This window comes from Channa argus, chromosome 4 (assembly GCF_033026475.1).
Source record: "Channa argus isolate prfri chromosome 4, Channa argus male v1.0, whole genome shotgun sequence".
NCBI lineage: Eukaryota > Metazoa > Chordata > Actinopteri > Anabantiformes > Channidae > Channa > Channa argus.
Window position 1 is genome coordinate 14,161,360 of NC_090200.1, and position 27,549 is coordinate 14,188,908.

General features: G+C 39.3%; 3 protein-coding genes across 6 annotated transcripts in view; 2 read left to right on the forward strand and 1 right to left on the reverse strand.

Annotated features, from left to right (window-relative positions):
* otud7a (OTU deubiquitinase 7A) overlaps window positions 1-11,457 on the reverse strand; it is a 34,325-nt gene extending 22,868 nt beyond the window's left edge. Inside the window, exons 1-2 of one of the 3 annotated variants that reach the window (XM_067502960.1) lie at window positions 11,302-11,434; window positions 7,933-7,972 (exon numbers count right to left, since the gene is read on the reverse strand). The gene's annotated coding sequence lies outside the window, so the exon portion shown is untranslated. Of the gene's footprint in view, window positions 1-7,918; window positions 7,973-11,301 lie in introns of those variants that run through there. The other 2 variants (XM_067502959.1, XM_067502961.1) reach the window with 2 other exon arrangements.
* Window positions 11,458-12,634: 1,177 nt separating this feature from the next.
* On the forward strand, window positions 12,635-25,578 carry LOC137125383 (proprotein convertase subtilisin/kexin type 5). 2 transcript variants are annotated; one of them, XM_067500776.1, is made up of 16 exons: window positions 12,635-13,088; window positions 14,701-14,904; window positions 14,979-15,047; window positions 15,181-15,223; window positions 18,504-18,649; window positions 19,385-19,579; window positions 20,729-20,815; window positions 20,890-21,088; window positions 21,173-21,396; window positions 21,523-21,765; window positions 22,493-22,738; window positions 23,057-23,252; window positions 23,853-24,058; window positions 24,243-24,343; window positions 24,691-24,862; window positions 24,987-25,578. In XM_067500776.1, the coding sequence occupies exons 1-16, from the start codon at window positions 12,911-12,913 to the stop codon at window positions 25,367-25,369; spliced, it is 2,892 nt and encodes a 963-aa protein (XP_067356877.1). In that variant the 5' UTR covers window positions 12,635-12,910; the 3' UTR covers window positions 25,370-25,578. The 2 variants fall into 2 exon arrangements, with proteins under 2 accessions (XP_067356877.1, XP_067356878.1); XM_067500777.1 differs by lacking the exon at window positions 20,729-20,815.
* Window positions 25,579-25,736: 158 nt separating this feature from the next.
* On the forward strand, window positions 25,737-27,361 carry gcnt3 (glucosaminyl (N-acetyl) transferase 3, mucin type). The gene has a single exon (XM_067500784.1). The coding sequence runs from the start codon at window positions 25,941-25,943 to the stop codon at window positions 27,216-27,218; it is 1,278 nt and encodes a 425-aa protein (XP_067356885.1). The 5' UTR covers window positions 25,737-25,940; the 3' UTR covers window positions 27,219-27,361.
* The last annotated feature ends 188 nt before the right edge of the window (window positions 27,362-27,549 follow it).

Consider the following 27,549-nt stretch of genomic DNA (forward strand, 5'->3'; position numbering starts at 1 on the left):
ATACACTGTATACTGTTTAGCATTAATTATTTCCAATCACATTTTAGTACACTTTACACCAAGATATTAAGCCTCCTGGGTAAATTCTTCACTTAAGGGGCTTCATAGGTGTTTAAATAACCTTTTCTCAGACGAGAAATACCATTTGTCTTATGAATAACCAAAAAGCACAGCTGTTTTTAAGTAGACCTCAGATACAAACCCTTTCTACACTGTGCTAATGCAGTAGCTTCCTACTAACCTCTTCTTTCTTTATGTTTAACACTGTTTGAAGCCTCCTTACTTTAAGCCTTCAGTACACCAGTTGGCTGACAACAAAGTGTGAAACTGTGGCAGAAACAAAATTTAACAATAGAGACTTGTAGTCTCGACTCCTCGAATACTTCTGAGTACAATACATGCAATCACAGGAAAAACAATGCACAATTTGTTTCCCATAGGCAGAAGGTTACTGTTTTTTATGCATATTTTTTTTATAAATTCCACTGGTACAAGCAAATGTGCTACAGGCAATGTTTCCATGATGCAGATGTGCATATGTGGCAATTTTACCGCAATAGGATGAGTTATAGTTGAGATAATTGTCTCCATAGTGAGCGAGAGTCACCCACATGCAAGGCAGATAAACAGCAGGTGGGAGGTGAACATGCTGTGCTAACACTTACCCTCTACTTTTTGCACTGCATCTTCTCAATCGCTTGAAAGTGGTCAGGCAGTAATTTGTTTAACCAAGCACCACGGTGCTTTACAACACTGTAAACATTTGTATTTATGATCAAAGATAAGCTTAGTCTACTTCTATTTTGACATCAATTTGAAATTTTACATATTGCAAATGTGAGTTTATATATATGGCAAGGTTCACATGATAGCACCAACTGGACTATAACACCCAAAATACTGATACTGTTACGGTACATTCCATCCTTCACATACTGATAGGCATAATTAATTAATTGCCAATGTATTTCAATAGTGTTAGAATTCATGTTTTTGTCCTCACTTTCCATAAAACTGACTTTTATACTTCTATGTCAATTTACTTCATAAAAACAGTCATCCTAATACACTGTTGTGATCTATTGAGACATCTAGTCCTGTGTCTATTATCTCTTATGTAATTCGTGCTGCTATAGGAAGGTGATGCCAAAATGTTTTGAAAAAACCCTTACAAAGTAAGAGCCAGAACTCACAACATGAAACTTTTCTGTGATGCTTTAAGTAGATATAAAAACAAAGTCCTACTGAATATTGTAACCATAAAAATAACTGCAACAAGCCATGTTGTCTAGACCGGTTCCACTGAACAACAAGGGCCCAGTAATACAAAATAATTAATCAGCTGATTAGCGTTAAAAGGTTGGCATGTTAGTATTTTCTTTCTGTGTGAAGTCTTCAGAGAAAACTAAATTCTCTCATGTGATAAATGAGGTCTGATTCAAGCAAATGTTTCATTTAAAGATTTGTTCTTTTTCTCAGCATTAATATGATGTGCGCTATTTCAGAATATTATGGCAATTTCCTGCTATTTGTCAAAATAGCCACAGGATGTGGTTGACATAATGGAACTATATACAATATACAATATCGAACAGCATTTATGAATGAACGAGACAGTGACTGAGTCAACAGAACCTGTCTGCAAAGGATGAACATCACAGCTCCCCACTACAGTAGGCAGCAGTAGTCCAAAGAGTCAACACTACTTCTGAAACCTGAAATCTGAACCCAATTTACAAAATAGTGTCAAGAGACCTGTCCTGCATGGCTTGGACATAAAATGTGGGCTTGCTGCTTAAACACAAATGAAGCAACTCAAACCAAAACTCCATTCTCTGCTGACCAGAATATTTTGTATTCTCAAGGCAAACAGGGAATAACATCCTACAAATATAAAATCCTAGGCTTGGACAAAAAGCTCAACTGTGGCTTCACTGCCAGTGTGTAAGCTGAGGTTCAGTTCACAGGGCCAAGCACCAACAGGCTGAAAGTGCTCAACACTGGTACAGTAGATAAACACCCTATGATCCCCATCTCTATAACGCACAAGAGGAGATGGATGTGTGTGTATGTGAGTGTGTGTTTGCATGCAAAGACCTTAACCACTGCATGTTCACAACTCAGTATGCCCTTGGTGTGTTTACCAATCTCAAAGCTAACAGACCAAGTGCTTCCACAAAGGGCAGCCAAAACACAGAAGACAGCTAATAAAAGATGGCATTCACTCTTATCCAGTACTTATTCACTTGCCTGTGGACAGCAAAATGTCAAGCCACCCTCCTAATTATGGTCAGAGAGGAAAAAAGTGTTTTCAATCTACAATGTTCATGCTGCACAGCTATTATTGATGTAAATAAATTAATAAAGGTAGATACAAAATGCAGCAATGGAAAATACAGTTATATTAAACTGGTGGTAATTGTATGTTGGCCAAACACACAAGCACAATTCCAGGCAAACAGTTCATTTCCACCTTACATCAGAACTGCATAATCAACACAATCCATTAGTGGGCTTCAGAACACGGCCCACTTAAGTAGCACGGGAAATTCATGTAATGGAATTTAATAGTGTCTCACCAAACTATAAACTAAGCACTTCCACTATTTCAAAGCCCTAGCTCAAGATTCAATCAGTGAATTTTAATGCAGAGTGGAAGCACCACTTTCTATTCAGCCTTCATATCAGTCAGTCAGCCTCAATCTCTGTCCTTCCTCTTCTTCCTCCTCCTCCTGCAGCCACAATGGTCAAGTGTTACTGTAGTTATCGCGATTGTGAATGAGTCAGTGCCTAGGCCTGCTACTGTGTGCATGTATGGGTAAATGTATTCTGTCATGAAGACAATATCATAGATGATCTGTAAAGTGCTGTATGGCGTGTTTTACTCTGCCTGGGAGCATACAGTATTTAAGTAGGGGCTCTTCACCCAGCACCAACTCATCAAGCACGTCATCGCTGTCTCTCTCTCTGTCTCTCTCTCTCTGTCTCTCCCACCTTTTTCCAGTCACCACCTGGGAGTGTGGAGACCATCCTTATTCCTCCAACATGCTCTGTTCACTAGTGGGACTTTCCCTAACTTTCCACCCAGTGATGACATTTAGTTGCTATGTGACCCCGACACCCTGAGAAATAAACTGCTGGACCCCACCTCCTGAGACAAGACGAAGGAGTTACTGACAGAGAGATAGCCAAGAAGGGGGAGTGACTGACTCTACTTTATATCAGTCAACCACTAACTCATCCTGTTTCGGACAAGACAGAAATTGAGTCTAATGCTCTTAATGTAATTCTTTACCTCAAGGAAGTGTCTGTGATGAAGCCATGCACAAATACACACTTAAACACATTCTATTTCTCCCATAATCCTTTCCTAAACTTAAAAAGAGCCCAGCTTCTGTGCAGTCACTCTTCACATATTGCGAGAAAGATGCTGCTAGAAGCAATAATGTCACTTTACATCTCATTGCTGCCCTGTACATTGCCAGCACAGCATACGCATAAAGTGGAGAGTTTTTGTCAATTTGCACTAAATGCATCATCACATAAATATTTGAGGTACATTTCTGTATGCTGTAGTGGTCAATACAAGCTATGTGTTGGACTTAAAGTATAACTGAGCAACATCAGTGTTTGTAGAAAACCTCCCATATGTACAGAATTAAAATTTACCAGAACTATACGGTTTAGTTCTTCACCTCTAGTTTAGATTATTTACTGGAACAAAAACCACAATCAGAATGTTATATTTTTTTTAAAATTCAATTGAAGTATTTTCACTACAAGTAAAAAATATCTATTTAAAAATTTCGTCTGACCTTACAATCAAGTCAAAGCTCAGCTGAGAGCTCAGCTGTGTGTGCAGTGTGCACCCAAACAAAGACATGGATGCTGAGGGGCACAGAACAAGATCACAACCCCCTAAAATGTCAGTTCCTCTAGTCCTCCTTCCACCCAGTCCCAATGCATCTTTTCCAGATTGGGCCCTTTTTATTTGTAATAGCAGACAGCTGCTATTACAATTAATCCTTAGCAAAGTAGGTTCCTGACTTTCTGTTTATTTGAAGAAGATGAACATGATATTTGAAGAAAAGGAAATATCAAAAGTATAATGTGGATATACATCACACAGCTGTTTGTAAGGTATATTACTGACACTATGAAAGAGCACAAGCAAGAATACTAAGATATAAGAAATATATACTGCAGCATGGCAATTATTACCTGCTTGGTGTCTGAATAATAAGTTTAATCCTAAAGTTTGTGCAGAGAAAGTGTGTCTTCCTAAGTGTTGAATATACCATTTAGGACTTAAGGGTTTAGTGTTTTGTTTAAGAGAACTTGTACATATAGCCAGAAAGAAATGGAAATTGAACCACTGAACCTGCCATTCATGGAAAACTGCTCTACTAACCAAGCTACAGCTGGCTTGTCTTATCTACAATGTCTCTTGTCTTCCTCTACTCAAATCAGAGATACTTTCACCAAACTATAGTAGCACATGATATAAATCATCATCATTTAGTTTACTGTCACCACTCATTGATAACGGAGGATAAAGTATACTGTCACATCTAATCTCAAACGATGTGCACGAAAGGTCAGAGTAACACGTCCAAAAGTCATGCTTCAAAACTGAAACGCAACGCACAGAGAAGTTGTAAGTTAGGAAATACCTCATGTGAATATGATTTATTAATTTGGATGCCATGGAAAAACAACCGGAAAACAAAGGGTGCAAAGTAATGGATGATAAATAGTCCTTACTAATAAAGCACTTTCAACCTCCTTAACACATGAAGACCTGTACAATATTTGTTCTTGTTCACCCATTCATACACTAACACACAAATACCGATAGAGCCAAGTTTGCCACCCAAGCTTGGGATCAGTGTTTTGTCCCAAGGGCCGTTCAACATATGGTGAGAGGAAGCTTGGGATCAAACTGCCATACCTGCAATATGTTGGCGAGCTCTCTAGCTCCTCATCAACAGCCATCCCCATGCATCAAACATGCATCTGGCTAAGAGAAATATCAAGAAAATAATTGCATTCAGAAATTATGCTTAAATCAAACTGCAGCCCCAATGTCTGACAATAAGACTTGAAAATAAGAATTTCATTATCTCTGCAGAAACTCCAATAACAGAGGAAACACCAGAAGAGTTTGTTTTGACACCTGATATATCTCAGACTCAACATTTCACCATTCCAGTATTATTCAAGCCGGCATTACTATTGCACTGTGTGCATGGGTGTGTGTTTGTACACACAACAACGTGGAGAGGGAATTTTTCAAATAACCTCATTCTTACATTTGTAACAAACATTAAAACCCACAAACATAGATTCCTGATTTAAAACAAAAAAGGGTCATCTTACTGCTACGGCAATGCAGCAGTGATATTTCACCACTTTTAAACTACTGTATATTGGTCGTATGCTACGGCTATTCAATCAGCAACCACTTTCATATTTTACAAATGACCCTAAATTCTAGAAGCAGCCCAAGTGCTTCCTGCACTTTACTGTGGTCAGTGATGCTATAGTTTTTAGCTATTCATGATAACTGCAAAACACAACTGTATCTGACATCCAAACTGTTACTGTCAAGGATATCTGACCGGAGCACAAATTATTTACAACATACCGTATAAAGAAATACATTGGGCAACTGTGGCTGAATCTTCTGCCAACTGCAGGGTTGTTGGTTTGATTCCTTGCTCTTCCTTTGACATGTCAAAGTGCCCTTGAGCACGACACTAAATCCGAACTTAGGTGCTTGGGGTGAGTGCAGGCCAGCTGCATAGCAGCTCCCCCATGGATGTGTGTGTGGGATTGTGAGTGTTAATAGGTAAATGAGAAGCGGTGTAAACATTTTGGGCACTGGTAAGTTACAAAAGCCAATAAAGGTGCAGACCATTTACTATTACACAACTACTTTTAGCCTTCCTGTTGTTTTTGTACTCAGTTTATTGTTACTATTATTACTATTATTAGTAGTAGTAGTATTAGTAGTACAAGATGTTTCAATCCTCATTTTAAAAAGGGACTGCAAGGTAGTTTCAGCTACTCTAGATTCCCTATATATTACATCTATTTCACTACAGTACTTACTGTACCTGCATGTAACAATGTTTCTCTGTTTAGTCACTGTCAGTTATTATCAACTATACAAACTTCTAACACCTAAAAAGGAAAGGGAAGTCCAAATACCTAAAAAGATACATCAAAGAGGTTAATGGATCCAAAATAACACAAATATTACTTTAATTTGGCCCAGTGGGTAACTTCTCTCTTGTTGTCTGATGTGTGTTGTACAAACTGGACTCAAGAACACACACTGAGTAGGCAGCTGGTTTGGGTGCACTGAGGAAGATGGATGTGTCATGCTCAGGACAGTATCAGTAACTGACATTTGATTGATGATTAACTTTTTATGACTAAAGAAAAACGGTTTCCTTTTATGAAGAAGTTTTTTCTCAAACACTGACACACAAACACACAGACACACACACAAACATGTTTTAGAATTAACATAGATGCTTACATGATTCACAGATCTGTTACTTCCTATGGTCTGATTCAGTTCAAAGAGGGTTTTTGTTATTCAGTGTTAATGCTTTAATTGGCTCATTTAAAGCCAATTAAGCTCCTCGTGTAACTTCCAACCTAAGGATTTTTATGAGGGAACCAAAAGGATGTAATATAATACACCCTTTTGGGGATTACTGATCGTTTTATATTTTCAGAGCAGTGGTAATCGGTCTAGCACTATCCAAAGTCAGCAGCTTATCCTGGTCTTTGTGCTTTTATAAGCAAATATTTGGCATAACCTTTAGTCATCAGTCATCGTTGCTTTAGTTAAGAGGACAAAATACTAAATGCACATTCAATTTCATGCTCAATTTTCCCATTTTCAAGCTCATTGTTAAAGTTTCGAAATATGAATAAACCAAATCACACGTTTATAGTATTTGTGGTCAGCATTTTTAAATAATTGCCACAGTTACACTCTGAAATCAAACCTGCCATTACAGCATAAAGCTACAGAATGAAACTCAAGTTAGGGCTAGCTTGAGATTCAGAATTAGCTCTGCCTGCTCTAATACAACATAACTTTAACACTGCACAGACCTTCAGGTAGTCACTTTTCATGATTACAATAAATTAAAATACTGAAGAATTTACTAATTGAGCAGCTTTGAGCTTCTTTTTTGATTGGTTTGAAGACTGATCCTTACTCAAAAATTAAATATTCAATACCCCCACACTACTGCCAGTGCTATTCAATGAGCCTGAGTTACAGGAGGCTTCAACAGCATCTTTCCACATTAAGATAAGTGCTGGAGTATATTTCCTCTAAAAAAAATATAAATATATATAAAGCTATAAAGAGTGTTAGCTGCCCCCTTAATGTGGGACCTGTCCTCAAACTACAATTAATAGCTAGAAACTAATAATTACAAGCATTGCTAAATCAACCAGGACTAAAACCTATTTTATCACAACTTTAAAGGTACTTATCATTTAAGACCTGCTATTACAGAGTTGTTAAGAGTATGGCATGTATGTAGGAGTTCAAATTGTGTTAATGTGATAATGTGATTTCTTTGTTTTTTACAGATGTAATTTCCTGTGACACAATCTATATTCAGAAGTAAGACCTTATGGGGTCCAGACCCCATAGCTGAGAAAGTACAGTAGGTGGGGGGGAGGAAAATAAGTGTGGGAGAGGTGTTTTAAAAAAAAATCAGTGGGTATGTAACTGCAGGGTGAATAATGATACACGACCTCCATTACATATTCTGCTGAAATAATACAACTATGAGTGTACAGTATGTGTAACTTTGTGGCTTGTAACAGAGGTTGGTGTCATAACAAGTTTCTTGCAAAGCTTTATATTATAAAGACAGTGTACAAATACTACAATACTTCTTGGTCCTCCTGAGTGGCACATCACTTCTTCATCTCACTAGACAGGAGACAAAAAAGATGAAAGAAAATTTAATGTGGAAGATTGAAAGGGCAAATGTACACCCCCAACGTTCCGTGAATTGGATTTGGTAAACTTTTGATCAGTTGTGATGTATCTAATGGAAAGGGCAGTGACAGTGACAGACGGCAGGGCGTTTGTTTCTCTGCTTAGGAACAGCAATGACATAGACAGCAAGTTGAACAACCCTGCTATACTGTTCTTCTTTTCTCTGAGTAGTGTCTAATCTGTGTTTCCTTCTTATTGCTGCCAGTGGAAAGAAACCCTGAGACGAAATGGAGATACACTAAGTTTTCAACAGATAAAACTGGGTTTAGCATAGAAAAAGGTGCCCTGACCTCTTTTTCTGAATGAATGAAAATGACCTACGCTGTGGGTCTGCATGAATCTAAATTGAGTCACCAAGAGGATCACATGCAGCGTTCTGTTTGATTTACAAACTGCTCCCTTGCTGATTCAAGGCAGGACAGGGGATGGCAGTGCCCACTGGGCCTTGTGGGGGGAATGTTACAATGGCAGAGGTCTCCAGCAGCCTGCCTGCTCCCAGGTTCAGCACAAGACAAGTGAAGCAACACAAATGCAATTAGGTGTATAAGGCATGCACATGCGTACATGCACATACACAGACTATAGCTGTCACAGAGGATAAATCCCTGGCAAATAATAGGCCTTACACTTATTATGAAAGTTCAATCTTGGACATTGTGCAACTTTAAAATGTATTATACTAGACAAAAATGTTATGCCACTTCTCTAATTGTTTCAACAAACACCAACTCAAATTACCAAGCTTTGATTGTTCTAACATTGTCTATATTGCAATTCTTGATACAACACAAAAGCTAGTATCATATGTGCTCTGTGCTAAACCAATGGACACATTTGGGACTGTCTCAAATGTGCTCAACATGATCGTATCAGAATTCATTCAGAACTAAGACTTTGCAATTATATTGATGTATGTTTATCTAATGTGGCAAAGCAACATCTTGTTCAGACTCCTGAAGTTAATGTAGTGTAGAAGTATAGATACTGTCTAAAGGACAGCTCTATGTATTTAATCTTAAATGGAAGTCTCCCTAAATTTTGCCCAATTGCAGTTATTTATAACAGGATGTGTCTTCATATTTATTGTTGCAGTCTTTCATGTGAGTTGGTTAATTGAAAAATAAATTGACAGGTGTCTCAGCCTATAATAGTCAGCGACAGAGGTGGTCACTTTGTTATCCAAACTTAGCTCATTATTGCTCAAATTAGTCTTTTAAGCTTTGCAGAAAGCTAGAGGTCTAAAAGACTGATGACATAAAGCCCCTTAAACAAACACTATCAAGTTTATAAATCATGGTTAAATAGATTCTGCTATTCGCCTATTACAATACCTTTGTATTTGAAGCCCATACTACACCATGAAAAAGAATACTGGTGTAAGGATCTATTACAGCTTTAAGGCACCAGGCTTACAACTTAATTTGCCTGTGATTTGGAGGTACAGTTCATATTTCTATTCCCACATAAATTTGGGAATGCTTGCTCATTGCAAAAGAAAAGTCTACATGGGGAGCTAGCCAATACACCCTTCAGCCTTTTTCAGTGTGTGAGAAGAGCCCCTGTGCCTGCCTCCATGGCCTGTAGCTGGCCTCTAGCTGACCTCCTTCTGCCTGCAGCCAGAACACTTAACACTGCGTTCCCACCTGTAGAGATGTCTGAAATACCGGGTCCACTTCAAAGCCATGCAGTGATTGGGCCGTGATTACCATGGGCACTTGACTCATTTTATATCCTCTGAAGGACTAAACTTTGGGAGAATCAGGCTTGGAGACATGGGGCTCTTTTAAAGGGAAAAAGGAGATTTAAAACCCTTTTGGAGGTGTTTTTCAAGGTCCATGAGATTTGTTTTGATTGTTCATTAGACTGTTAGATCCTTGTCTACTGATAACACACCATCACGGCTACAACCCCTGGTGCAAAATGTGAAAAAATAAACTGAAATCTTTTTAAAATTTTTTATCAAGCATTCTTTTACAGTGAGTGTCCATGAGGGGAATTTCACTGCTAATGTTTATGAAGTAGGTAGTGCACATTTGACACAGAAATTTGCAACGGTAAAGCAGCACTGCCACAATGACATAAAATCCAAACTGATTTCAACAACAACGATCATCTCTGCTCTGCTTTTCTGTTTTTAAATGCCAGAGACAGGAACAGATTTCGCCGTGGTAACTGATCAGGTGCCAAGCACCCTCTCCTCAGTGCCCTGCTGCACTGAAGCCCTCTGTGGAGCTGGCTTGGCCTGGCTTGGCCTGGCAGCCACGGCCCCGCTTTATAGCTCTGCCCTGTTTATTCGAGTCTCCAGATCAGACTCAACTACTGTCAGCTGCCTGTCGTACAAATCTGAGCAAATAATTTAGAGAGGGGTAACTGTAACTGAAGAAGTTGTAAAGATATAACAGCACACAGGCTGATGACAGGTGCACCATGATGTTCCAAACGAACAAGGCAAAACTAGTGCTTTAGCCAGCTCAAATATACGCTGATGTTAATGATAGATTAAAGGATTTATTATTGAGGTCTTTGTCAGGGGATATGGTTTTAAATATACCTTAGAAATCAATTTGTGGCCTCACCATCTTTACACACAGGCACAGTTGATAGTACTGTGAAGCAGTCTAAGTATAATAATAAAAGAAAAGAAACATAGCCCCTGTATATGGGCACCAAAATTGTACAGTATTTGCAGCTATTGTAAGGTTTCTTGTATTGTAAGGTGAACAGGCAACCAAAAGTAAGACTACTGATTTTTACTATATGAAACATGTCGTTGTTGGGCCTATGTATTTCATCACCATCTTCAAGTAAAGCCATCTAGCCCACAACATACTGATTGATACACTGATGATTAATATTCTATAGGCTTCAAGGCTTCACAGCACCAATAGGCTAAGGCTTATGTGTTTGAGGTATAGCTATCATCACAAAATACTCTCATCTGTCTCAACTATCTGATTATTACATGTCTACTGTCTCACAAAGGTTTGTGCACACAGACATGAAGACCACATCGTTGTTCACGGCGTTTAACACTTAGACTACAGCTCCGTCGATGGGATTTGTGGCCTCGATTCATTTGCCTTCGACCTAAAATAAAAGGTATTCGCACGGAACCTGAAGTTGAATACATCGAGGCACGTACTCGCATAAAGGCAGGTGCACCTGTCTGCAGTGGGAGCCTGATGTGTTCACTATCAAACGAGCCGTGAATCGGCCTGTCGCGGCGTATGTGGAGAAAACAAAGCAGTGCTGTCTCTTACCGTTCTGGTTTCAGTCATTACTCCCCATCGTAACGTTTTCAGTCTAAAACCTCTGACGAACCGTTAATTCCTATCAGGCTGTCTCCCTCTCTCCCTCTCCCTCTCTCTCGCTCATCCCCATGTCATATTTCTCCGCTGCAGCAGAACACAGCCACCCCCCCTCGACGTGTGACGTCAGCCGCCGGAGCGCTTTGGCACACGCGTTTGGAAACACGTCCGGCCGCGAGCCGCGAGAGGCCGCTGTCTCAAAACCAAAACAAATCACTTCAACCTGATATGTCCCAAAAGCGACTGTCCTGATCACATTGTTCTTCCGCCAAGCGATATAGTTCTTCTAAGCAGTCTATGAAATGCGCTTATATTCCTTCTGAAAAGAAACAACTTCCTGATAAATGATAATTCATGAATTAAAGTAGACTAATTTGTGCAAAAAAGAAGAAAAAAACAGAAAAGCAGAAAAAATAGGAAATGCAATAAACATTCCTTCACTTATGGGTACTTTTCTTCTGAATTTTTTTTTTCTATGATCACTTTTCTGACTGCACGCAAAACAACAAACCCTGTCTCATTTTAATAATTGCTTTGTTGGCTTTAACACCTGTTAGCGTGCGTCAAGATTAGGTTGAACAAGTATAGCCGGGGTAGGAGGAGATGCTCCAGCAGCAACAATGCAGTCTAATAAAACCTGACAACAATATTAAATATATTAGTTCATTATTAATTAATTGATTTTCACTAAGAAATATTAATGCTGGCTTATAAGTGCAAATTATTCTTCTTGTTCATATAAAGTACCTATAAAACTGTTAGTGGTCCAATGTGAAGATTCTAAGAATACTTTGTTTACATTTGGTTTCCATGGGAGGCCCTGTGGGACTTACAGGTGATGGAAAACTATAATGCAAAGCCTGTACTTTGCTTCATGTGATAAGATAATGAGTAGGCCTCTTCTATGCACACACTAAAACAAATTCATTATAAAACAACTAAAACAATCAGATTAATATATGCCTAGAGTTTAAAGGGATGTTAAAATGTTTTATTTGTCTTCAACTGCATATTCGGAGTTTATAACCATATGCAGAAATATTTTAACGACTTGACTGACACATATGACTTTATTGTTTTAAATATTTGTTGGTCTAATGTTATTTGATTTAGAGTAATTTAACAACATGGAAAGTGTTGCAACTGTCCCCGCTTTAAATCCTAAACAGGTCAGTTTTCAGTAGCCTTCAATTTGATGGTGGTTAACTTAACCTTCACTTTTTTTTTTTACTTTACTGCAGTCACAAATGTGTTTTTCTCAAATCATTTTTATTTGTCAGCTGTTCAGAACCGGAAATGCTAGGCACTGGCTGCATCTATGTATCGTGACACAAAAACTGGGTGTTCTCTCTCTTTCTTTGTAGGGATCATTTAACAAATGTTGACCGCAGACCTCGCTTATTGTCCAGTGTTTCACTAGAACGAACTGGTCCTGCAAGTTCTTCCTGGGCTGGTGGCACAGAGCCCCATGTCGGCCTGCTGCGCGGAGACTGCGTCTGTGCAGACAATCCTGACGGCTCGCTGTGTTTCTCACTTTCAGTGAAACTCCTCGGGTACAGCCATGAGGGCCGTCACCGCGTTTTTCATCTGTCTCTACTGTGTCGGATTTGCTGGATGTAAACCATCGTCTCTCTGTCCGAGGGGGCAGTTTATGCTGAGGACCCAGTGTGTCCTCTGTCATCCCACCTGCTCTGAGTGCGTAGGACATGAGCTGTTTGAGTGCACTAACTGTGGAGTTGGTGAGTGAGATTTACTACACGCGAAAAATAATGGAAGACTTCTCCTAAAGCAAAGAAAATGTATGCGTTAACTATTTCAGTCGTCAATCAGTTGTATTCATTATCAGCTAAACAACGCTTCTTCGAAGTTTGAAGGTATTGTTTCCATTGCTATGTCTTAATTTTCTCTTTTTGCAGCTGGCTGGTGTAATTCATCATTTTTAATATGTTTGGCCCCACAGATGCCAAACAAATCATGGACTCGTTAATCCAGGGAGGCGGAGTTCCTTTTGTTTATTCTTATAATGCTTACCAAAATTGTCCAAATGCTTTTGTATTAGAGGAGGAGCCTTAAGCTCTGGTTTACCATTTACTCTTGTTAAACATACAAGGGAATGGCTGTAGAACTTGTTGATTTTTAGTCCTGGCGCACCTTTGTAACAGGGAAGAAATTAAGGTGTGATCGTGTTTCTTTCCAGTTTTCACAGTGTAATCTGATCATGTCAGAATGGAGTCTTTGTTAATCACATGAAAGGGAAAACATATCCCCTTGGGCTACAAGTATTACTGTTGCAATTCACTAAGTTTGACCTGCAAGTCTGTCTCTCTTTCCCTCACAAACACACACACACACACACATCTCTTTTGGCATTCTCAAATCACGTGTTTCTACTTTCACTGATTGTATTTAAGGTGCAAGACTCTGGATTTCTTTTGTGTTTTGAAATTAGTATACTGTAGAATTAGGCATTTCTGTATGCCTGTTATATTGTTTGTGAAAGAACACAGAAAAGTCTACCTTGTTCGTCGTGCACTGTGGTGTGTTGTAATAGAAGCAATATTTTTTTGTGTGTGCCGTGCTATGGTTGCTGTCCCTAGGGAGTGGAAGGGTTAGAAAGACAACAACAGCTTGTGGCCTCTCTTTTCCCTGTCTCACACATCCCCTTCGCAGCACTGAACAGATGAGACAATGCTGTAGCTCAGCTGCTTCCAGAGATGCCTCAGGTGCCACAGTTATGCTAGTGGCAGGTGGCAGAATCATAATCATTAGGACTAACACAACATTCTGCCTGTGCCCACAGCTCTGATCTTAGGTCTGATCATCAGTCTCTGATTGCCCTTGTTTACATTAGGATCATCATTCAGGAAGTGATCTCGCACTGTGATTTGTAATTTGCAGGCCTACAATAGACATACTGGGCAATATTTACAGTCACTATATTTGGTCAGTAATGCAAGTGGATTGACATTTATGAATTCTTGTTTTTCTACCAAATGCTACTTAGCAACTTTTTAACCCGCTTGATATTACTCTTATTTCACTTAAACTAATTTGTTCTCTGCAATAAATTATGTGTTAATGCTACAATTGGCTGTATGCATTGAACTTTCACATGGTTGGCAGCAGTTATTTAATTTTTCTTTCATCTCATGTAATCGTCAGGCCATTTGGCTCTACCTCTGTATTTATTATGAGATGCTCATTGATTTGCACTTCCAGAAGAGTCCTGATTTTTATTTTTTTTTTAAAGGGGTGTTCTTGGCAGTAGTTCCGTAGGCTAATGGCACCTTCCACTGAGTTGAAAGCAGAGTAGAATTTAGCTTAACCAGTCCTCTTTGTCCTGCACCTCAGATGAAGATGGACAGGGACGGTTCCTTCACCAAGGTCGCTGTCGGACACACTGCCCCCGGGGACTCTATCCTGACAGGGGTCACTATGTCTGCCTGCCCTGCATAGCCAATTGTGAGCTCTGCACAGATGGCAACATATGTGCCAAATGTCGAGAAGACTACAAACTCCAGAATGGGGTCTGCCAAACTGCATCCTGTGACATAGGTAAATGTTTCAGAGTAGGCTTTAACTTCAGAGAAAGATATTCAGACTCCTCATGTTGAGTATCTGTGCTTCAGGGCAGGTGCAGGACCCTGACACTGGAGAGTGTATTGATTGTGAGATGGGCTGCAAAACATGTTCCTCAGGTAAGTTACACATCAGGCTAAGAATACCATATCATTAAAGGAATATATGCAAAGTATTAAAACCCTGTCGACAGAGTGCTGTTTGGTTCTACTTATAAATTCAAGTTAATCACCTTTTCTAATTTGTGCACAGACGACCCTGAGATCTGCAACAGCTGTGTTGAAGGTTACTTCCTGTGAGTAACTGTCTTTATTTTCTTGTTTACTGTTATTTAGTAAATGAACATTTCTGTTCCTCCATCTCTACTACTATCAAATGCAATCTCAGGTGTTATTTATTTATGATATTCATTTAATATATTCTGATTAGTCTGTTATGTTCTCAAATTGCTGACAAATCATAAGTGAACATTGCACTAAATGTATATTGATCCTAAACTCACATGTTCAAATTGCATTTCCCATGTAACCAATGCTCCAAAAGCAAAGCAATCAGTTTACAATCGGAGAAATAAAAAGAAATCCAACAAATATATATGGAATGCAGAAAAGATTTAATTAATTAATTTTATTTTTGTTAAAAATTAAATTACAAGGTTAAATGTTACTGTATCTATAGGTTTTTTCAACTATTTAAAATTATGGTCATTAGACATCCTGCCAAAAAAGAATTAACCCATTCATTGTTGTTTGGTATATTATATAAAGAGATGCATAAAATATTATGCAGTGTGTGTGGTGATACAGTAGACTATGCCTTTCCATAAATTGTTTAGAAGTCGCTTATTTTGCTTTGTTGCTAAATTTACTTAGTTGTTTTTCACCTGCTACATTTCACCTATATTCCTGTTTACACCAGCTTATCACTTGCACCCAGAGTGAAGCACAAGACAGAGCTAGAACAGACCTCCAATTGTGTTCTTCTCCCCCAATTTTAGGTCAGATTACCTTCCATTTTGAGTCATACTGTTACCTGAGCCTCAGTTTGAGCACAGAAGATTGGTCTGCCGTTTTGATGTTATGTGTAAGGAGGAGAGGAAGTATATGTGGACAGCCAGTACCTGTGATTTTATAGGGTGTACTGTCTTCACTGACTGCTCGTGTGAATCACAGCAGAGGAAGGCGGAGGTAAAAGCCATCGATTCACTGCACACACCTTTTTTACTGCTGTTACAAAGGTGCAGTCTCCTTTTTAAGAATCTACTTGTGCAGCTTTTTATCTAATAGTAATGGTTTTAGTGATTTAGAACGACAGGTCAAACTGCAATTTCTGTGGCTGCAGTACTTACAGCTGAGGGACAAGGTTTGCATCCCCTTATGTTCAAATGGCAATAAGAAAAAAACAAAGAATGTCAAGGAGTGTATAAAACAGTTATTGTGAAATAATAAAAATTATATCGGTGCCAAAGTTATTATGCACTTTGTTAAACCCTCCAGATAATCCCCTTTAATGTGTACAATCACATGTCTGATCTTTAAAAAAGACTGTCAACACTTGTTTGATGAGTTGCACGAGGTGTGTTAAAATAGGCTTGCACTTAAAAGTAGGTAGATCTCCAGGGGCAGTCTCAAGCAGCTTGATGACAGCTAAACCTAAGACCTAAAAATTAAACTGATAAACCTTCAAACAGATAGAGAGGTATATAAAAAGCAAAGCATTTAAGGGATACCAGTACCACATAAAGTTTAAGGAAGAATAATTGCAGCCCAATTTACAAAAACATTTAAAGCAAAGCTTCCGACCACCAGTCAAAAAGCTAAAATGAAGTCGCAGTAGATGGTTCAAAAAGCCAATGATCCAAACCACAGAAGCCTGTACATTGCAGAAAGCCAGGCAATCTGGTTAAGAGAACAATTACATCAAGAAGAATGGCCTAAAATTACGCCTGAAAATACAAACACTGCTCAGGTGATACCTAAAAAGGAGCGTATAAAGGCAAAGGGAGGACATACAAAGTATTAATATTTCATTATGGCGGGTGCAAATGTTTGCAGTGATATAATTTTCATCATGGCAAAGTTTTGCATTCAACTGTATTACATCTTCCATTTCAGGCACACACCTATAAAACAAATCCAAAAGAGAATGGGGGGGATCGTGAACTGCAGCAGGAGCCTCACTGTGATTCATTATAAAACTTTCCACCACAGAAACTCAGCTTTTTGAGGTTTAACTTGTAGTAATAAAAAATGTTGAAATAAGGGAGCTGCTTTGGCATAACTGGGAATCGATGGGGCCAGTGTTCTTCTATACAACACAGCATGGTGCATGGTATTGACTTTTAAAAGTGCTTTTAAAGTAATGTGATTATTTCTCAACAACTTTCTTAACTCTAGTGTATTTTCACGTTTTCCAAACTAATTTAAGGGAGTAAAAACCCTTAACAAAAGTTGCTTTGGAAATGCGGATGTGCTCTCCTGGAATGGAGAGTCTAATATTTACTCAGAGGGATTCTTAAACATCCTGCAGATTCTTAAGAAGTGTACTGTTTCCAGGCCAGAGACAAAGCCTGGTCTGTACCAGATGCTATTGTGAGTGAGTTGATGGATGCAGTGTGGCGCCTCCAGCTGTTCCTTTTCAAACAACTACCTTGTCTTAACACCAAATCCACAGCAACACATTAGGAAGTACAGCCTGTCAGTGGTCAGATTCTATCATGTAGGAAGGTGGCAAAAAAGAAGCAGATGCTTTTTGCTTATTGTTGTTTAGCCTCTATCCTTTTAGAGGGTAAATCTTCAAAGTAGGAGTCACACATAAAACATTATGCCTAGAATAACATCTTTGCAACTCGATATTTCAGCTGCTTAAGGCTAGATTTTTTTTGTTTTTTTGTTTATTTGTTTTAGGATGGCCATCTCATGTTATTTATAGCTCAGTTAAGCCCTGAAGGACTGATAAGACCGGTTAATGACAGACATCTCCCCATGCCTCTGGGTTATAAATAAAACACCAATTAACATTTGTATTTCTTAAAAAGAGAAAAGAACTGTGATAAGCTTGCGAAAATCAGCCTACATTATAATTTGTTTGCCATGCTCTGTTTGACTGATGTTTGATTGAGGGGTGTATTCTAGTCAATTAAACAGATGCAGGCCTGCTGTGGATTGGTAGAGTCCATGCTGGGGTTGCCTCTCAAATGCAGGTTGTTTTATCTTTTTTGTGGTTTCTTGGTTTCTGTGGGGTTTTTTTTTTTCAACTAGAAAGTCCTCTATGTGGGTAGAAACTGCCTAAGGCCATATACCTCCTTCATTGTAAACCTTTGAGGGAGCCAATAAATCACAATCATTTCATCAGGTCTTTGATATATTGCCACCTTTGTTCTGCATGTTTGCTTTGGAAAACAAAGAAGAGCCTCCCTTTAGTTTATAGCTGGGACTGCCATATTAAGCCAACCAGTTACTGATACATTTCAAACACACAGACCAGGTATAGCTCAAGTTCTGTTATATATTGTCAATAGATATTTTGAAGAGTTTTGGATTTGTACTTTTTCACAATTACCTATTCCTTTACAGTTTCAGACACCAGTGTCACAGACATTGCCCCCAGAGCACCTATGAGGACTTGGGCAGTGGTGTGTGTTTGCCCTGCCTGACACCATGCACAGATTGCAAAAGTAACACACGGTGCCTTGTCTGCCAACCTGACTACTTTCTGAACGGTACCGAAGGAAGAATTGTTGTTTTTTTTTTTTTTTTTACAGAACTAGTAAAGCTTCTATTCAATATGCTCCTATCCTACTCAATGTGAGGGATGATGCTAAAGACACGCGATGGCACTTCATTTGGATTGCAAATCATCTCCGTGTCAGCAAACCTGTAAATTAAGAGATGCAAATATATGGTTTATGCAAACAACAAATTAGTATTGTGTTGTTAGGTTATACTCTTTATGGGTATCAGACTAAAATCTATTAGTTTCCAAAAACAGGTTATAGCTATTTTAAGAGAACTAGCAAGCAGGCTACTATCGATCAGCCACAACATGAATACTGGTGGTCTTAATAATGTCATGGAGGTTATGGGTCAGCATATCCTCTCTGATCAGTCCCCAGCTACACAGCCCCATACACAGCAAAGTATTAGCCTAAAAGAATTCTCCACTATACAAGTACCAATTGCTTGACCAACAGTAATTTTAAAAAATGGGGGTCAAAGATCACTATAGGTAAAAGTGGAGCTGATTTCAAACCACCAGGTGGTGTTAATGCTGTGGCTAATTGGTCCATAATAGATCTATTCTGACACCAGATTAAACTAACATACAAATAGTAAAGTTTGATATTATTTACTATATCTTCTCTATTAGGATTTTTAAGACCCGTATTTGCTAATATAAATAAAGTGCTAAATTGAAAAACATATTATTTCACTCTCCAATGTCTTGCTCCTGTCAGGAGGTGAATGTGTTAAACAGTGTCCTCAGCAAACCTACAGTGACTCCAGTGGATGGTGCTGCCAGCCTTGCCACAGCTCCTGCCAGACATGTCATGGACCTCGTTCAACTGATTGTGAGCTTTGCCGTGGTGGGAACCATCCACTACACGGCCAGTGCCCTCTGGTTAACTGCCCATTGGGACAGTACTTTGATGGTAAGAGAAACAAAGTCTAATCATTTTTCTAAGAAATAAACAGTCTAAATCAAATGTGTAAATCAAATGCAAGACATTACAAAATAGCAAATAAGAGTGAGGAGATGAGCGAATTATACTTTCCACTTATACTTTCGTTAATTCTCTGATGGAAATAATTGCTTTTCTCCTATGGAAAGTCAAAGGTCAGAACAGTGTCCCAGGATTTTGGTTCAGTGTTTCTCAAGGACACTTGGCAGATGCTTGTAAGTGAGACAGAGGCTTGAACCTTGCTGAAGGATCTCTAGGTTCAAGGATGATCTCCTGCTCAGTGTCACCCGATTAATTTTGCACCATGTCACCTTTCATTTGAGAGCCATTTTAATTGAGCAATATGGAAAAGGCTTATCTGTCTCAAGCACATGGCTTTTTCACCAGGAACAACAGTGTAAGACAGGTGTTTTTTGTGGTTACCACACATGGTTTTATGTAAATCATTAGCTATACATCCTTGTATGACTATGAGTGTAATGTTCACTGTCAGTGAGCCAAGTATTTTATTATTTGTTCAAAATATAGCCAATGATTTATCTAAACTATCTACATTAAACATTATTTTCTCCTAATTTTGTAAACACAATTTTATATTTTATTTTATTTCAAAAATACATGATTAACATTTGTTAACACAGTGCATTCTTTAAATACCATGAACAGCTTTAGCTAGAATATGTGTTATGATAACTTTTAGACCGCATCAATAATTGCAGCTAAACAGCAGCAAGCCCATTTAAAGGTAGGCTGTTATTATTTGTTAATTGTAAATTTTTCACAAACCATAAATAATCTCATCTCAAGTCTCTCCTACATTTAAGTTGTTGTAACCATGGGCCATAAGATGTTAGACACAAATTCCTACAATATAAGGCACCGAAAACACAATGTAAAATTAAAACAACACATTCTGTCAGTGTTGAGCATTAGATAACAACAAGCACGATATTACTCATCACTTCCCAGAAACACTGTGGTTAAGGCTCATTATGCTTCTCTCTAGCAGCAAATGCAGGAAAATTCTTAGCTCGGCTCACCTTCACTCTGCATGCCATCAATGTGGCATTTAATTACTGTATGAAATACGGTTACTGTGTTTATTTGCTTTAATTTCAGGGAAATCTGGTGAGTGTCATACATGTGATGCATCCTGTAAGACCTGCTTTGGTCCTCAAGGATTAGATTGTTCTTCTTGTTTTAAAGGTATAAATATTTACTTCCTTCAGTTCTGATAACGAATTAAAGCATTATCTCAGCTCATTTTTCATCCATCACAGGTTATTTCCTAGACCAGGGCGGTTCTTGTGTAACTCAGTGTCCAACCAGCTCCTATGGAAACTCAGCCACTCAGCTGTGTGAGGACTGCTCACCAAACTGTGAGACCTGCATGGACACCAGTGATTACTGTATCAGCTGTTCCAGAGGCAGCTATAAACGTTTGCTCCACCAGGGACATTGCTGGTCGAATTGCCCAGAGTGAGTAATTGAATAAACTAAACAGTATTAAAAATACAATCTTTGTAATCATGGTGATAAGCTGCCTTCTGCATTTACTTTTAGGGGATTCTTTGAGACAGCAGAGGGGTCATGTGAAGCCTGTGACGGCTCCTGTCGGACATGTGATGGGATCAAGTCCCAGTGTTTGTCCTGTGCTGACGGCCACTATTTGGAGAGTGGTATGTGTAGACTCAACTGCTCCATGCGCACATACCCTGCCGATGACGGGACCTGCAGACGCTGTCCTGCCCACTGTGACGTTTGCTCAGATAACAGGACCTGTTTCAGTAAGTTATTAGCTTGGTGGGCAGTTTCGCTTTTACAGGAAAAATACCAGAAACAATAGATAATTGCACAGTATCACATCCTGAAATCTCTTGTCACAACCTTATCCATCCTCCATATCATTTCAGAATGTAGTTTCCTGTACTTGATGCTGAACGGTGTGTGTAAAGCAAGTTGTCCAATGGGCTATTATGAAGACATGGAGGAGGGCCGCTGTGGTCAGTGCCACCCCACCTGTAGCAGTTGTTCAGGCCCTTTGGCAGATGACTGTGAGACCTGCTCAACATTTAGCCCCAAACTCTATAAGGGTTCATGTTTCAAGGATTGCCCCATCAGTACTTACTATGAAACTGCCGCTATGGAATGTCAAGGTGATTTTCCATTATACTTAATGTAGCCCCTTGCAGAAAGTGCACCTTCTTTCTTTTTTGTGTAAATGACCTGCTTAAACCGTTGTAGAGAGGTGGTGAATTAACTTTGTGATCAGTGGACCAAGTCTTTACCCTCGTAAGACTATCCAGTCTACATGTGTTTTGTTGACATGTTCTGTGTTCTTCGTGGGGTTTTGTAGGGGGTATTGAAAGGTGCTTAATAGGTTAATCTAATAAACGGACAGTGTAAATACAAACTTTGAAAGCAATTTAAGACTAAAAATTTCCACAAACAATTGGAGATTAACGCACATGTAAAGTGAAAAGAAGGTTTTAAATATTCACGAGCCAGTTTAGTGTGCTAGTCCCAATTGGTAATTTTAACTCAAAATTTAGAAGCAACTGGAAGATTCTGGACCTTTTTATCAGCTTACTTTATATAGGTGATCAGCAAAATGAGACAACTGTAACGATTGTGTACTAAAGCGTTAGCTCAAGATGGCCTTTGGAGCTTTAAAACTGTGTTCGTATTATGTGGAAAATACATCTTATCTAGACATTTGTGTCACTGACTGATTGATCTATTAGGCCTAATTCATCTTACTGATATGGAAAAAGATATGGTATATTGTAGTGATAGTCAATTACCTGTTATACTGAGTACACAGTTTTCCGTGACAGCTAATATTTCCTTGACGCAGTCTCACGTTTTTTCTTTTTTATGTAGAGTGCCACCAGACTTGTATGAGCTGCTCCGGCCCAAAGCCAAATCAGTGCATTCAGTGTGAGAAGGGACTCGTGCTGGATCCAAATACATTATTGTGTGGTGTGACAGGTGACACAGATTGTCCACTGGGGACCTACCTACATGAAGACCAGTTCACATGCATGGGCTGCCACCAACACTGTTACTCTTGTGAGGGGCCAGGCAGTGATGAATGCCAGACATGTGCTGTCCCCAACTACCTTCATAGTGAGCATTGTTTACTAATGTTTAGTAGCAAACAAATATTTGCAGTTGGTGTCATCAGTTTACCTTCAAAAAATGGCTGCACAATGATGGCTTTCATGAATCAATGTTTAGCCGCATATAATTGATCAACAATGACTGGACAGACTGATAGTGGTAGTTGACCATGTGTAAGACTTTTTTTAATTTATTGTTTTGTCCCTTTTTGAGTTCAGGATCGCCGTAAGACTAAATGTGGAACATTCTGTTATGACTCAGAATGTAAATCTTTGTAGCCTTTCACAATTGTGAATAGAACTTTTTGTCTGTGTTATTTTCCAGACAGCACTTGTGTGAGTGAGTGTCCAGCTGCCACATATAGCACAAGGCAAGAAGCTGATGGAGAGGAGCTGGGGTTCTGTTTGACTTGTGACCACGTCTGTTCCACTTGCACTGGAGAATCCCCTAGAGACTGCCTCACCTGTTCCCCAGAATACCTGCGCCTCCTTGATGCCTGTGTCACACATTGCCCAACAGGGTACAAAGCTTCGTCACAGTATTTAAAATGTTTACTTTGTGATGAGACACAACCATTAATCATTTATATTTACATTTACATTTAGTCATTTAGCAGACGCTTTTATCCAAAGCGACTTACAAGTGAGGTACAAGGCAAGCAAAAATCTAAGTCAAGGAGAAAACATCAAAGCAAACTCCTATCAGAGAAGTGTTCACAGTTCATGAGATGCAAGTGCCTGTTGACTTTGTCACCACCCTTTTTACGCAATATCACAAAATGCATGACTGGAAATTAGCCAAAGCTACCTATGGATGGATAAATGGCTACTCCATATTTTTTTCAGCAGCAATGGAACTTCCTGAGATTATAATGAATACAAGATGCTAAATCACTTCAGAATCTTTTGACATAAATTTTAATTAATACGATTTTTCTATAAATTATATTGCATACTATTTGTGTAAAAGAATGGGCTTCTTGAGTTCGTAGATAAGATTTTGGTGATTGTCATTTGATAAATTCTTCTAATATTTTTAGTTTAGTTTACCACAGGAAAAAATTACCTTACAAATTTAAATCTTAAATTCAAGCCACTAATCATTTAATTTATTTCTTCAGGTTTTACAAAGAGGGCGCCCACTGTCAGAAATGTGACCAGTCCTGTGAGCTATGCACAGGGCCAGGACCTGAGTCCTGCAGGGCCTGTGCACCTCCTCTGCTGGAGCTGCAAGGCACCAAGTTGTGTGTTGAGCGCTGCCCACACCGCTTCTATGAGTTCAACGGTATCTGCAAACAGTGCCACACCAGTTGCCGGACTTGCACAGGTATGGATAAAGACACTATTGTGTAACTGTAATAATGGATTGCTCAACCATCTTCTCTGGTTCTGATGTGGGCAGCTAGACATCTGCCACACGTCAGTCCACGGTCTTGCAACTGTGTCAATATTAGGTATTCATTAAAATGTTTTGCACAAGAATCAATGCATATGCATATGTATATTTGCAGATGCCTTTCCTCAGAGCTGCTTGACGTGCGACTGGGGCAGCACTCTAAAGGACAATGTGTGTTATCCACGTTGTGAGGAGGGGCGATACTTTTCAGAACAGGTGTGGTGTGAGCTTGAGTCATGCACCATATTGCTTTACTTATTTTTAATATTATATTTGATAGCCAGAAATAAGGGTTTACTTTTAAGTATCATAAAATTCAAAGTGCACATTAATTTCTCAGGTGATTAGTGCATGACTGCACTTCCAAAAAGTTGGTATACAGTTGTTAGGTGTGGTGGTTTCTTGTGTTGCCAACCTACCATCAATTAAACCTAGTCAAGCAACAACACAGTTCTGAAAAAGCAAATATCAAAGAGTGAGTCTTGTATAATCTATTCCTCTAAGTTAACTTTAAATATTTATTCATTTAGGCTAATCATGAATACCTTTTTGTGCCATTGAAGGAAACCTGTGAGCCATGTGACAGCTCATGCAGGCATTGTACTGGCCCTAGGCCTGACCAATGTCTGACTTGTCACACTGATTCTGCTCTTCATGCTGTGGAAAACCGCTGTTCCCCCTGCTGTCAGGCTGGAAAGATGGACACTGAGTGTTGTATTTGTGACCACCGCTCAGGTAGAGAGAGAGATCTGCTCATTATAAGAAACATAGGATTGCTTGCATATGTCCATTTACTAAAGACACTGTCATAGGATTGCTTGCATATGTCCATTTACTAAAGACACTGTATTTGTTGTAGCTCTCTGTGTGGAGACCCCCCAACCCAAATCAGGACATGAGCAAGGAAAAGATCTGAATATGTCCTCCAGAGCTCTGAAGCACACCTCAGCCGCCTTACCCATTGCCCTGCTGGTAGCACTGGGCTTGGCTGTGGCAGTATTTGCCTTAATCAAAGCTCGTGCCAAGAAGAGGCTTTGCTGGAGCCAAAGTTACGAAAGACTGAGCGGTAATGCAAGTGTCAGCATGCCCCATGGTGTGCCTGAGCCCGACAGCGGTGATGAAGTAGATGTTGTGTACACCAGTAAAGCTGGCTCGGTATATCGACGCTACAGCTTTATACATGAGCAGGACACTGACGCCGACCAGGATGTTGATGAGAGTACTTGTCTTAGTCGCTCTTAGATACATCAGAACCAGAGATTAAATATACTGTAAATGCTCAAAATATCAAGACTGACCGGTAAATTTAAAGTAGTTCAGTAACGTTTAGAGGACAATGAAGAGTTGTTTTGTTTTGGTGTATTTCTTGTTAGACCTATTCTTAGATGAGGAATTTGTGAAAATATATGTGTACATTTTTTTCTTGATATTAAAAAGGTATTTGTAAAACAGTGAAAATATTGTTTAATAATTATAGGTATAAAAATACAATAAAATCTTTACTACCTAAGGCACTCAGTGCACTTTGTGAACTGGATACTTTACTGTTTAATGGCTACTTGCTGTTTCACAATAGCACATCATAAAATAATGTAGAACCTGTCCAAGTGTCAATAGTAAAACGTTTTGCAAGAGTTGCCTTTATTGATATGCCAGAACTATTATCCAGCAGGAAATGTTAATGAGATCCTGTGTAGGAACTAAAAGGCTAAATTCCTTCCACACCTTAGTTTGACACACCTACTCAAAGGGGAGATCAGTCAGTCTATAAATAACACAGGTTACCAGTGTTGTAGTAACCTCAAGTAACGATATGGCTTTTCAAAGGGGTGTAAAGTGTCCGACGTTTTTGGTGAACTTATGTCTCATCCTCATTGGTATGTTCCTTTGTTTAATCCTTTGGGAAACTAGCATTAACAGGCAGTCACTGTCTGATCCCAGAACACCCCAGCAGTTCTCTGTTGACCTGCCTGGCTGCTTGGCAATCATCAGTGGAGACGTAGGGGATAGGAAAGGTGATTTAGAAGTGCTTTTAGCATCTAGAAAAAGACAGAAGGTTTTGTCTGAGAATTACTACCTCAATGTAACAAAGGACTGTCCGGCTTACGTTGACAATCGAGGCTTTATTACAAAGCCCCTCAGTGAAGAGGAGGAGGATTTTCCTATCGCCTACTCCATGGTGGTCCATGAGAAGATTGAGATGTTCGAGCGACTTCTGCGAGCTATTTATGCTCCTCAGAACATCTACTGCGTGCATGTGGACCAGAAATCCCCCAAGGAATATCAGAAGGCGGTGGAGTCGATTGTTTCATGTTTTCCCAATGTGTTTCTAACCACTAAATTAGAAACTGTGGTGTATGCCTCGTGGTCTCGAGTGCAGGCAGATCTGAACTGCATGAAAGATCTGCTGAACTCCCACGTCCAGTGGAGATACTTGCTTAACACCTGCGGGACAGACTTCCCGATCAAAACCAACGGAGAGATGGTAAAGGCACTGAAGGCCCTCAACGGGAGAAACAGCATGGAGTCTGAGGCCCCCAACTACTCCAAGAAACTCCGCTGGCAGTATCATCACAATATAACCAACACGGTCTTTCGGACAGATGTGAAGAAAAGCCCCCCACCCATCAGCAGCCCCATGTTCTCAGGAAATGCCTACTTCGTGGTAACAAGAGCCTTTGTGGAGCATGTGATGCAGGACAAAGGGGCCCGGCAGCTTATGGAGTGGTCGGAGGACACGTACAGTCCGGATGAGCACTTATGGGCCACTCTACTGAGGATGCCCTCTGTTCCCGGATCAGTGCCTGCTAACGTCAAGTATGACACGTCAGACATGCAAGCCCTCGCTCGCGTGGTCAAGTGGGGATATCTAGCAGGTGATGTAAAAGCTGGAGCACCGTACTCCCACTGCACTGGTGTTTACCGAAGAGCGGTGTGTGTGTACGGAGCTGGTGACATTTCGTGGCTCCTGAAACAACATCACCTTATTGCAAACAAGTTCGATCCTGAGGTTGATGATATTGCCATTAGATGTATGGAAACAGTTTTGCATTTCAAAGCTTTAGGCCATGACACACTGTTGTCAAATTAATATTCTACCACTTTGTAAGGCTAATAATTTAAAATATTAAAGTGTAACGATTCAGGCCATTATTCATATATATGAAAGTTACATTTTATATAAATGTTTGCAATAGTAATATTTGTATTTATTATATATTGGGAATCTTCAACTGAAAAGCGTGAAGACGTTGCTGTGAACACATTTTCAGTTTTACTGCGATTTAAAACTCTAGTTGTCCAAATATTGTTACAGATCTTGCTTTTGCATTTACACATTTAATATATTTTTAACACAAATCAAAAATACTTAGACTATGTTGTTAATTATCCTGTCTTTATGATTTCAATGAAATCTGCAT

Bases quoted from the DNA above. Each gene is read 5' to 3' on its own strand.
- gcnt3 (XM_067500784.1), top strand. From the start codon at position 25,941: ATGGCTTTTCAAAGGGGTGTAAAGTGTCCGACGTTTTTGGTGAACTTA.
- LOC137125383 (XM_067500776.1), top strand. From the start codon at position 12,911: ATGAGGGCCGTCACCGCGTTTTTCATCTGTCTCTACTGTGTCGGATTT. The intron at 15,224-18,503 runs GTGAGTAACTGT...ATTCCTTTACAG, and splicing joins TGTGTTGAAGGTTACTTCCT to TTTCAGACACCAGTGTCACA. The intron at 23,253-23,852 runs GTACAAAGCTTC...TTATTTCTTCAG, and splicing joins GTCACACATTGCCCAACAGG to GTTTTACAAAGAGGGCGCCC.